At 37.2% G+C, this 13,374-nt stretch overlaps 1 protein-coding gene across 3 annotated transcripts in view; it reads left to right on the forward strand.

Moving 5' to 3' along the window:
• The window catches only part of LOC128985810 (uncharacterized), a 53,963-nt gene extending 41,149 nt beyond the window's left edge, over window positions 1-12,814 (forward strand). For all 3 annotated transcript variants that reach the window (XM_054405696.1, XM_054405697.1, XM_054405698.1), the window contains 4 exons: window positions 6,673-6,769; window positions 10,553-10,648; window positions 11,112-11,202; window positions 12,638-12,814. In XM_054405696.1, the coding sequence (XP_054261671.1) occupies window positions 6,673-6,769; window positions 10,553-10,648; window positions 11,112-11,202; window positions 12,638-12,723 (370 nt within the window). In that variant the 3' untranslated portion in view covers window positions 12,724-12,814. The remainder of the gene's footprint in view (window positions 1-6,672; window positions 6,770-10,552; window positions 10,649-11,111; window positions 11,203-12,637) is intronic.
• The last annotated feature ends 560 nt before the right edge of the window (window positions 12,815-13,374 follow it).

Genomic DNA, 13,374 nt, shown 5'->3' on the forward strand with positions numbered 1-13,374 from the left:
TGAGATGGCGTCCCTTGATAGGTCGATTCCCAGTTTTTCACGGCACAACTCTAACACCAGAGCGTCTGTATCTCGTCTTTTTTCTCTTCAATTCCGAATACACGAATGTTATCTCGTCGCTGGTATTGTTCTAAGTCGTCGATCCTGTCCTCCAACCTCCCGTTGACCACCTTCAGTTTATTCTGCAGATAACCGACCTCATCTTGCAACTTGCATATTACTTCATTGAAAGTAGCCAATGCCGCTTCCACAGCCACTCGTACAGCCTTCTCCACTGCCGTCTGTATTGCCGCGAGTAGCGCTGCGTCCATGTTATCAGTGCGGCCGGCTGGCATTGTTGATGTTTTGGCAGAACTCGTTGCTGGAGCTGCAGCCGGGTCTGATAACGAGCGCTGTAGATGTTCTTTTCTGCCACTGGATAGCAGCACCGGCTTGACTTTGTTTCCTGATCTCAACTTCGGTGGAGAACGGAACATGAAAACTGTCTTTGAGGTTAGAAACTAAAAATAACTTTGCAATCACTAATATTAGTTCAATTAAATAAAATAAGTCGAACAACACGAAGAAAACTAAAAATCCACTTATATACACAATATTAAAACAAATAAATATCAACTTAAATAAATATTTTGGCAAAATTAACGGAGCCGAACTGAACACGCGTTCACTCAAGCAATGTCATCCCCTCCAATCGTAATAATGTATGTGGTATATATCATTATTATAAGCCATACGATATTTTTAAGAAGACTCCTTTACAACGTTCTGAGGCAATTAGGTTCATTTAGATTAGTTCAGTTTGGCTTAGTTTAGTTTATGATAGGCCTAATATAAAATAAGGAAATATACTTCAAATTAATCAAAGACGTTTTGTACAGGAATGATGGATTTACCTCCTATCGATAACTGTTCGAAATCCATTATGTATATTACCAATGACTTTGTTTAATTAATGGACGAGAACTTAGGATTGTTGTTAACTGAGATTTGGTTGATTAGCCCATACAAATAACTTTGTGTTCACCAGTGACACGGTAAGTAGGCTAGGTGCGGGTGGACTCTTCCATTTTTGCGCTCACGTTCACGTCATCCCGTTACGCGCAGAATAAGCGTACTACTAGTAGTTAGGTTGGCTGGTAGTACTATCCTGATAATTAGACCAATTCATTAATACCAAGGCAAGAATGTGGTTCGGATTCCACTAAACTATAGGTCCCTTAGTTGCCATTAGCTGTTTGGGCTATTAATTAACAGCTGTGTCTAAGGAATATGTCGGCCTTAGTCACTAACAAGACTACAAGATCGCGCCACTCATCCTACACTCATATTTGGGTTAAAATACGCACATAGTGGCGTCCCCATCTTAGACATAGACATAGAAATATTTTATTTGCACATAACATTCTTTACATGTGTTGGTACATACAGAATAGGTGCATTGTAAGAGTTAGATTATCAGAATATCTATAAGTATAAAAGAGGATGTTTGTATATATATATATACTAGCGGTTACCCAGCGCGCGTTGCTGCACTCAACAACTATTATTTTCCATCCCTTTTATTGTTTATAATACTTTTATAAAGGTTTTTATGTTTACATACGGTATTTAACATTGGAGAAAATGTTGTTGAGTGCACAGGTGTGCTGCAATTGGGGTTAAATATATTTGTACTTATCCAAAAGTAAAATAGTTTTCTGTGCTGCTTTCTGTAGAAACATCGTGGCACTATTTAAAATCATAACTAATACAGCATGTTGTGATTATTCAAACCTACAAAACAGTTGCCTGGTAACAGCTGTCATATTTATTTGTAAACATTGTAGTTCAAAAAGTCGGACATTGGCCCACTTAAAACCCTCTGGGGCGGAGCCCTTTTGACGGATCTGCGCCAAACTTCACACAAACCATCCTTGAAAGATGCTTAATAATGCCTGAAAGGTTCATTACAATCTGTCAAGCGGTTTCAGAGTCCATAACGTTCAAATATATATACTAGCTGACCCGGCGAACTTCGTATCGCCTAAGTTATAGGTTTCCCCTAAGACAGACCGATGGAAAGAAAGTACCGTTATGTTTAATTTTCAAGATGATCTCGTTCGCATCGCTCAATCACGTCCTGGTTGAAGTTTGTTCGCTACGCTCACTCACCTTTTGGTTGGAGCTCGTTCGCTACGCTCACTCACCTTTAGGTTGGAGCTCGTTCGCTGCGCTCACTTGCCTTCAGGTTAGCTCGTTCGCTACGCTAACTCGCCTCCAGGTTGAAGTTCGTTCGCTACGCTCACTCACCTTTTGGTTGCAAATTCTGTTGTCATAAATGTAAAAGAAATAATAGTGCTGCACCCTGTTGGTAATCCTTGTAACTTTAATGCTATTGAACATCATAGAACAGAACCAACTTGTTTAATTGAAACAGCTGTTAAGATTCATTAATTCCATTTCTCATAAGGTTAACATGGGAAACTCCAGAGCCACTGGGGCGGAGCCCTTTTAAGAATTTCGAAACGGGAAATAGTTTACGTCCGATTCGCATACCTACAGAATTTACACACCAAATTTCATAACGATCGGTGAAGTCGTTCCGGAGGAGTTTGCAGACAAACACTGTGACACGAGAATTTTATATATTAGATATATATATTTATATATACACAAACTTCCTCTTTTATAAATATAGATATATATTTGGCAGTGATAAACTCAGACACCGCTGAACCGATTGCCACGAAACTTGGTACATACGTGTAGAATTTCATGGAATAGGTTTATTTATACACCATCAATTTCGTGATCCGTCCAATCGGCTCCGCCCCAGTGGCTCTGGAGTTTCCCATGTTAACCTTATGAGAAATGGAATAAATGAATCTTAACAGCTGTTTCAATTAAACAAGTTGGTTCTGTTCTATGATGTTCAATAGCATTAAAGTTACAAGGATTACCAACAGGGTGCAGCACTATTATTTCTTTTACATTTATGACAACGGCTAATTTGCAACCAAAAGGTGAGTGAGTATAGCGAACGAACTTCAACCTGGAGGCGAGTTAGCGTAGTGAACGAGCTAACCTGAAGGCAAGTGAGCGTAGCGAACGAGCTAACCTGAAGGCAAGTGAGCGCAGCGAACGAGCTCCAACCTAAAGGCGGGTGAGCATAGCGAACGAGCTCCAACCTAAAGGTGAGTGAGCGTAGCAAACGAACTTCAACCAGGACGTGATTGAGCCATGCGAACGAGATCATCTTGAAAATTAAGAAGTTAAACGGGGCAAAGCCCGCGGGTTACAGCTAGTAAAAAATAAAATAGTAATCAAGAAGATGATGTAAATTAACAAAATTGAATGATAAAACTATTCTAAACTAAAGGAGTATTATGACAATCTGTAATTAAATGAAAGGCTCTGTCAATTAAAAGTTCACTTATTTTATTTTTAAAATTATTTTCACTTAACAATTTATAGTTTGCAGGCAGCACATTGTACAGCCTCAGCCCAGCATATAGCGGACTTTTTTCATAAAGGGTTGAATGGTGCCTTAAAAATCTAAAAATGTTTTCATTTTGAGTATTATCGAATCAAATCAAATCAAATCAGTTTTATTTCCACAATATATACAAAATTTACAATTTTTCAAAAAATAAAATACGAATTTATATAGTCTTGAAGCATTATACAGTAATTTACATTGTTTATGTAAAATTCAAGTAAAACTAGGTGGCGTTCGCAGAGGCATCCACAAAATTGAGCGGAGTCATCAAGGGTTTATATTATATTGTTTTGGTCATACTGCAGTAATACCAGTCGTTTTTAATGCATGCGTTGCGGGTCTAAAGTAGCATTTTTACTCTTTAGGAAGTAAAAAAAGTTTTTATCCTCTATGGAGTAAGAATGAGCTGTTGTCAACTCAATTGTAAATTACTATTATAAACGATTGCATGTATCGAAATATGTATCGATTCGTGCTTCGTAATTATTTTAACCTACAGTCTACAGTCTCTTCCCATAGTGTTTTAGCATTGCAGATACATTAATCCATTCCCACACTCAACACGCTCACCTTTACTACTTCCTTCACCACCCCCTACGTCTTGGACCTATTTCCCTCTCTTCCCATAGCATTTTAGGATTGCAGATACATTAATGTAATTGCCAAAGACAGTTCCCACACTCTGCACTGCAAGCCTTACTACTTCCTTCACCATTTCCTACGTCATAGACTTGTTTCCTTCCCTTCTCATAGCATTTTTGGATTAAAGATACATCAATCTAACTGCCATAGACGGATTTCACACTATGCTCATACTTTACTACTTTCTAAGCCATTTCCTACATCATTGACCTGTTTTCATCACTTTCCATAGCAATTTAGTATTTTAGATACATTAATATAATTGCCACAAACATTTCCCACACTCCGCACTGCTAGCCTTTACTACTTCTTTCGCCATTTTCCGCCGTCGCGGACCCATTTTCCTCCCTTCCCTCATAGTTTTTGGAATGCAGATACCTAAATCTAATCGTCATAAACAGTTTCCACACTCCAGACTGCTCACCTTTAGTACTTCCTTTTAATATCTGTGGAATAATGCTATCAGCTATTTCTTTATCTACTGCATTCAAAAGTCAACAGCTGATCATATGTCTTTGTTTATGTGTCAAATACTGCTTCCATAAGGATTACATTGAAACTTTGAGACCCAGTGGGGCGGATTCCTGAGAGTTATTTTTAACGCCATATAGATGTTGGCACTCGCCGATATGGTCTTTATCACCATCCAAAATTTGAAAACGATTGATTCAGCCGTCTAGGAGGAGTTTGCGTATTACGAAATGCATAAAAGTCGACGTATAAGAGCTTCGCTCGCTCCGCTCAATTAAATTTAAATTATATCTATGGTTGATTTGAATTGATTCTGGGAGGTCGTTTTTTAGCTGAATGAATGTAGTTTAGTGATTCCAAAATGTACAGTCCTGTTAGAGTGTGGATTTTTAAATTTCGAAAAAGGTTTTTGCATGAACTACGTTGATGAGAGTTGGTCATAATACGGATAATGCGTTCTTGTAGCCTGAATATTGATTTGACTCCGGTAGCCTGACCCCATAAGATTATACCATACCTCAATACTGATTCTACATAAGCATGATAGACCATTTTCAGAGTTTCGTTAGGAACGCAGTCCCTTAAGTGCAAAAAATACAATTGACATGGATCTAAGTTTACTTTTTAATTGATTTAGATGTACATCCCATTTAAGTGATTCATCTTTATGTAAACACCTAGAAATGTATGAGACTTAAATAATTGACTGGGACGGGTGGCGTCGTCCTGTAATCCATCTACTAGGAGGTCACAAATTGTGGATATTTATAGGCATGCACTGTGGATGCGATACTCTCTGGTGTGGATTAACGTCCGCACGGGTGAGTACTACGACTATCCGCAGTACTATCCTGATAATTAAACCAATTTGTATATACCAAAGGCAAAAATGTGGTTCGGATTCCACTATAAACCGTAGGTCCCTTAGTTTCCATTAGCTGTATGGACTATTAATAAACAGCTATTTCTAAGGAATATGTCGGCCTTAGTCACTAACAAGACTACAAGATCGTGCCACTCATCCTACACTCATCTCAATTCATACTTGGCTTAAAATACCTACTGTGTATGGTCGCCTTTTCATTGAAAAGTATTAAGATATAATTGATTAACCTATATTTGTAGGTTAACCCTATAATCTACCCCTATAACTATATTGAGGTCAACCCTATATTTTTTCACATCCTGCTAAAACAGAGCCATAAACCAGGAATAAGGTTAGTCTTAAGGTCTTAAGGAGTGTAGACTATTTTCCTCATAGCTCGAGTTAAATTTAAGAAAGAGTAATGTGGTTAAAAAATTAGTACTATATTTAAATTGTAGTAATAATAATGAAACCGCATATTTTTTGCACTGAACTATGTTGTGAAATTAATCTTACAATGTAGGTCTACTCAAGTACTAAACAAATATCCTACGTTAATTAATTTGTGTGAATATACATTTTCCGTAGCGTAACATAAAAAAATACAGTACACTAATCTTCTTGAAAAAAAATTTATCATAGAAAATCATTCTAAAGCAACACACTGCAGGATTAAAAACATAATAGGGCGAATCAATCCACTTTTAAAAGTATAAAATTTCTTATTGTTTGAGTTCTTCCTGAGCTATACTTGACATAATCATATCAACATCAAAACATTGTATTAGGTACACATTCACATTGAACATTCGCTTGTTAAAAATAATACTTGCAACAATTATTTCAAGAATTGATTTCAACAAATTGCAAATTAATTGCTATCTATACTTTACTTTAAACAGAAACCTACATTAATAAAAAAATTATTGTTTTCCAAACCAAAAATAAAAAGTATATATTATGTAGGCCTAAAACAACTTCTGACAATCTGAGGGCTCAGATAACTGGGTTCGGATAATGTGTAATGTATGTGTTTTTGCATGTTTGCTACAATATTTGTGAAGAGATTAAGACAGTCAGTAAAATGTATACATAAATATGACGGTGTCCAACTAGAAATATAAATAAGTTTAAAAAGCCTTGTTAGGTATTGCTGCAAGAAGTAGTAACCATTGTTGGAGTTGATAAGTTGATCACCACACCACACTTGTTGCAGGCTTGACTGTCGCAGGAATCTCAAAACATCACCCCCACTCCCATGGTCCCGCCATGTTACTCTGCCTCCAATAGAAACCATGGATATTGTTCCCAAGGTAAAAATCGTTTTCTATCATGAACTCTGTTGGTTCAACTCATGTTTAATAAACAAAGAATTTTCACAAATGTAACAATAAGATAATTGCGGGTGAATTACCTTTTGGAGTGCTCCAATGATAAATTCTGGACCTTATTAACTATCTAATGAGTAAACTTACATACATGAGTACAAATTTTTTAACTTTTGAGTTCTGAAGGTTGGTGTATGAGACGCAAGCAGGGCTAGACTGAGACCCCTAAACAGGTGCTGCCTTTCACTTAAAAGATCAGGTGGTGCCAGCTCACCGGAGGGTCTGGGGGTTTTGTTATTCAATAAGTCTTTTGTTTCCCTTGTTTTTCTGTAAGTAAACTATACCATGACACAGAATTCAATAATATACCAAACCAATCACAGAATTTTTTTCACATTTTTTTAACATGGGTTGCTGATGATGGTCTTATGGGTTGCTAAGTAACCATGTTGGTTGAATTGAATAACAAGGAAAAAGTAAACAAAAGACTTGTAAGTAGTCTATCCACAGTATTTTAGCAATTACAAAATACAGTACAAAAGGGAAAACATCAGTTGTTACTATTGAGCAAAGATTATACTGAAGATTACTCGATACATAGTAGCAGGACTTTTTTTATCTATGATTGTAGTAAAGGCTAGCAGTGTGGAATGTGGGAACTGTTTATGACGATTAGATTAAGGTATCTGCAATCCTAAAATGTGATGGGAAGGTAGGGAAACAGGTCCGCGACATAGGAAGTGGTGAAGGAAGTAGTAAAAGCAAGCAGTCCGGAGTGTGGGAACTGTATATGACGATTAGATTAAGGTATCTGCAATCTTAAAATGCAATGGGAAGGGAGGAAAACAGGTCCACGACGTAGGAAGTTGTAAAGGAAGTAGTAAAGGCGAGCTGTCCGGAGTGTGGGAACTGTTAATAAGGATTAGATTAAGGTATCTGCAAACCTAAAATGCCGTGGGAAGGGAGGGAAACAGGTCGACAACGTAGGAAGTGGTGAGGGAAGTAGTCAAGGCGTGCTGTCCGGAGTGTGGGAACTGTTTATGACGATTAGATTAAGTTATCTGCAATCCTAAAATGCTATGGGACAGGAGGGAAACAGGTCCACGATGTAGGAAGTGGTGAAGGGAGTAGTCAAGGCAAGCTGGCCGGAGTGTGGGATCTATTAATGAAGAATACATTAAGGTATCTACAATCCTAAAATGATATGGGAAGGGAGGGAAACAGGTCCGCGACGTAGGAAGTGGTGAAGGAAGTAGTAAAGGCAAGCAGGCCGGAGTGTGGGAACTGTTTATGACGATCAGATTAAGTTATCTGCAATCCTAAAATGCTATGGGACAGGAGGGAAACAGGTCCACGACGTAGGAAGTGGTGAAAAAAAGTAGTAAAGGCAAGCAGGCCGGAGTGTGGGAACTGTTAATGACGATTAGATTAGGGTATCTGCAATCCTAAAATGCCGTTGGAAGGAAGGGAAACAGGTCCGCAACGTCGGAAGTGGTGAAGGAAGTAGTAAAGGCAAGCAGGCAGGAGTGTGGGAACTGTTTATGACGATTAGATTAAGGTATCTACAATCCTAAAATGCTATGGGAAGGGAGGGAAACAGGTCCACGGCGTAGAAAGTGGTGAAGGAAGTAGTAAAGGTGAGCAGTCTGGGGTGTGAGAACTATTAATGACGATTAGAGCTGCAGGGAAGCATTCAGGTCACTCAAAGTACTTACCCTTGTAGCACTCTACATCCAGGAAGTTGTGTTATTTGCAGTAAGAAATAACCCTACAAGGCGTGGCGAAATGCACCAACACAACCTGAGAAACACCATGCAGTACAACCTTCCACAACATCGCACGGCACAGTTTGAAAAGAAACCTTCATACGCAGGAATGAAAATCTACAACAGGCTACCTCCAGATCTAAGAAGCAAGTCAGAAGATTACCTCAAACCAGCTTTGCATCAATGGCTCATTAATCGACCTTTCTATTCCTTAGAAGAATACCATCAACAGATCTTTGACCAAACAACACCTCAACCAAACATTTAGAAAAAATTGTAAATTGACGCTACTACTATTCTTAATGAATGTGTAAATAAAGATTATTTGTCTATTGTCTATTGTCTATTAGATTAGGGTATCTGCAATCCTAAAATGCCGTTGGAAGGAAGGGAAACAGGTCCGCGACGAAGGAAGTAGTAAAGGCAAGCAGTCCAGAGTGTGGGAACTGTTAATGACGATTAGATTAGGGTATCTGCAATCCTAAAATGCCGTTGGAAGGAAGGGAAACAGGTCCGCGACGTCGGAAGTGGTGAAGGAAGTAGTAAAGGTGAGCAGTCCGGAGTGTGGGAACTTTTAATGGGGATTAGATTAAGGTATCTACAATCCTAAAATGATATGGGAAGGGAGGGAAACAGGTCCGCGACGTAGGAAGTGGTGAAGGAAGTAGTAAAGGCAAGTAGGCCGGAGTGTGGGAACTGTTTATGACGATTAGATTAAGGTATCTGCAAACCTAAAATGCCGTGGGAAGGTAGGGAAACAGGTCGGTGATGTAGGATGTGGTGAAGGAAGTAGTAAAGGTGAGCAGTCTGGGGTGTGAGAACTATTAATGACGATTAAATTAAAGTATCTACAATCATAAAATGCTATGGGAAGGGAGGGAAACAGGTCCGCGACGAAGGAAGTGGTGAAGGAAGTAGTAAAGGCAAGCAGTCCGGAGTGTGGGAACTGTCAATGACGATTAGATTAGGGTATCTGCAATCCTAAAATGTCGTTGGAAGGAAGGGAAACAGGTCCGCGACGTCGGAAGTGGTGAAGGAAGTAGTAAAGGTGAGCAGTCTGGAGTGTGGGAACTTTTAATGGGGATTAGATTAAGGTATCTACAATCCTAAAATGCTATGAGAATGTGGAAAACAGGTCCATGACGTAGGAAATGGTGAAGGAAGTAGTAAGGCTAGCAGTGCAGAGTGTGGGAACTGTATTTGGCATTTATGTATCTGCAATTCTAAATTGGTATAGGGAAGGAGGGCAAACAGGTCCACAACGTAGGGAGTGGTGAAGGAAGTAGTAAAGGTGAGCAGTGTGGTGTTTGGGAGTGGATTAATGTATCTGCAATACTAAACTGCTTTCAGAGTTAACTAATGATTTTCCCCGAGCAAAGCTCGGTCCCCAGGTACTTATTGATAAACAATGAAAAAAGTAACAGTAATAAAAGGATTTTAACAATTATATAAACTATTAAAAAATTAAAAATAATTAACATTTGGAACAGTAAACAACAATGATAAAATAATATAATGAAACACAGTTATTTTCAACTCAGATCTAGATATAAATTCTTTAACTTCATCGTTAAAACTCAACAGTGAAATTTATTCCTCAGCTGTACCGGTGAACTATTTAATGAGAATGGAACTAAATATTAAATATTCCCTTGTTCTTTTAATTACCGACGCACAATCGTCCACTCGCAATTCTCGCACAATACGCCAACTCACTAACCGTCGTCCACGACTCAAATGTCCAACTCAAACTGTCCTAGACAATCATGAAGTTCCAGGATACCCGATGCTTGTTGGAACTGATAAGCTGGGGTCAAAGGGCGCTATCTCGCTTCGCCACTGTCATTTGCTTACTTCAACAATCAGCGCGAGGCTAGACAACAAAAACTTACTCTACTAGGATAAAGGCTCGTTACAATTGTATTAGTTTTTAAAGTACCTACTTCTTTTCCCACGTGAAATCTCTTGATTGTATACACTGCTTTCAATTCTTTTTTCACAGATGACGGAATCCAAAGGCAAACGTTCAGCGTCAGCATTATTCAAAGGAGGGAAGCTTAACAGTAATTCTAGACCTAATACATCTATTGCTACAAAGGTATCTACTCAAGTTATAGTATTTAATTCAAGCCTCTTTTTCTAATTTGTGAAATATTAACATGTGTAAACTTATAACTTTTTCTGTGTAGTTTCATAATATTATTGTTTGAACTCATTCTACATGACAGTATTTTTTAGGTGTACACAGTTGCCAAGCAGTGTATTCAGGAATAACAAAGTATAATTGACAGAGCATCCTAATCATCAGATTAAAGTTTAGACAATTGAAAAAATTCCTTGGTTTCAAAGGGCTTAAGATAGTTTTACGAATGGTGAGCAGTCCTTCTTTTCCCTGTCTTCTTTTGAACTACCAGGACAAAATCAAGAAAATAAAGTTATAATAGGACTTAATAAAGAACCTTTTTGAACTTATTCAATTAGCTGATATTTTTAGTACTGTAATATTTAAAAAATCAAAAGCTTTCTGTTTACATTTTCAAGTATTGTTCTCTGTTAACCAGGTGGTGTTGAGCCCTTTAGATTCTCTACAGATCAAGCAAACACCTGTGACCACCTCACGACCCTGGCTTCACCACTACCCCCAAGAAACATGTAAATATATGTCAGATCAAACAAATGATCACAATAGTCACTAGGGATGGGCGAGAAGTGTTTTTTTGAGTCGAGTCGAGTAATTAGACCTAATACTCTAGTATCGAGTGGAGTCGAGTAGTTAACGAGAAAATCAACAATTTTATTTGACATATTCCATCTTCATTTTTACGAACAAAGCATTTCTCAATTCACCAAAAATAAACCTGGTTAAAAACTGTTATACCACAAAAAAAAAAAACACAATATGTATGTGTATCGAACTTATATTTTGGTGTTAAAGGTTTATTATTAATTGCAAAAACATTTCAACAGTTTTTCACTTATTTTAATATTATAATTTTTGAAAGAAGTCTACGTGTGATCTATGAAGTGAAGAGCAGACAAGAGACATTACATCACTGCCACAAAAACTCTTCTCTACTGTGAATGAATGAACTGAGTGTTTATTAGTGTGAAGCCCTGCCCACCGTCTAACGGGACATGGGGTAGGAAAAGGGAAAGTTTTTGCTCTAAAGCTTGGTTAACATGCCCTCCCTCACCTTCGGCCTCAGTCGCTTGCAGATTTCCATTACACAAAAGTTTCTGAGTGTTAATTATTTTAAAATACTGTAAATGTTTGAATTTGAGTATGATGAGATCTAATAAAGTTTCCTCTAATTTATAAATAGGCTTATAAGTATTAATCTAAGTCATTTGTCAGTTTTTGTATTTCTTTTTAAAAGCAATTGCAGTTATACATTTAAATAAAATTACAAACATCTTGGCCTACAAATACTTTTTGTAAGCAGAGTAATTTTTGTCCGATTTTGATGAAATTTAGCTTAAAGATGTAGGACGAGATAAACTTGGATGAGTTCGTGAACCAGAATCGTCGGACCATGGGAACAGGGTTTTATGTGGTAAAAATGGGGTTTTCACATTGTTTACCCTCAAAACATAAAATTTTCCAATTTATCTACAAACCAACATAAAGAGCTTAAAAACAAATAATTTAGTATATTGAAGTGTTTTTTACCATTATTGGTTCGGATAAAATTTAAAAAAAATTACATTTTAAATTCCAATGTTATTCTTATGGCATATTAGTAAACTGTTGTAGTTTGCTTGTTTTGGATATAGTTTGATCAAACTTGGCAAATTTATTTATTCTATACTAAGCTATTAATATTGTACTAAAATAACACAATTAATTACCCTCCCTGTAGCAGCAACAATTTAAGTGAAAATCCAACCAGGTAATGGAAATTCGCTCAGTCTGCAGGTTCGCTGCGGCGGGGGTATTTTTTACCCTAGGGCTAAAAAGAACTGCTTTTGTTTACCCTGCAATAATTTATTGAAAGTTTGTACTGTCATTTTTGCTTAAGTATGGCAAAAGTAGATTCTTGTTTTTTCAAATAATTTTAACTTTGATAAGTGAGTGGTGTTGTTGCAGACGACTCCGTCTCCGTCCATCAGTCCAAGCCGTCAGATCAGCGACAGAGGTGGCGAAACAGAACCAACCAAGTTAAAAGATGTTGATATATTTTCTTATTGCTAAAAAAAGGAACCATTGTCTGTTACACTGTATTAAATAATTTTGTTGAATAAATGTGTTACTTAAAAACTGTAATAGCTTTGTTTTTTTTATCATAAACTAAATGCTTACTACAATAATCGATGGTAAAATAAAAATGGGACAACTTTAAATTGCAAATCCCATTCCAAATCTGTTAAAACTTATTTTCAAATTTTAGATTTTAGCGAATTTCCCTATAGGCAAGTAGCTATTACCGTAGGTGGCACGGTAAGACCTAGGCCCAGGACCGATTTACTTTTTCATTTTGATGTCCCCAGAGGCCAAAAACACCATTCGTTCAAATTTTTATATATGTATATGTATTTATATATATATATATATAGATTTATATATATATATATACGTCCGTGAACGCGATAACTTGAGTAATTTTTGTCCGATCTTAATGAAATTTGGTTTAAAGGTGTAATGCAGGATAAACTTGAATGAGTTCGGGAACCAGTATGATCGGACCATGGAAACGGGGTGTTACGGGGGGTTTTATGGGGTAAAAATTGGTTTTTCTTATTTTTTTACCCTCAAAACACAAAATTTCCCAATTTCTCTCTAGACCCTTTTAAAGAGCTTAAAAAAACAAATAATTTAGTATATCA

This window comes from Macrosteles quadrilineatus, unplaced genomic scaffold, assembly GCF_028750875.1.
Source record: "Macrosteles quadrilineatus isolate MER2022 unplaced genomic scaffold, UCM_ALF_1.0 Scaffold_2__2_contigs__length_208266976, whole genome shotgun sequence".
Classification (NCBI taxonomy): Eukaryota; Metazoa; Arthropoda; class Insecta; order Hemiptera; family Cicadellidae; genus Macrosteles; species Macrosteles quadrilineatus.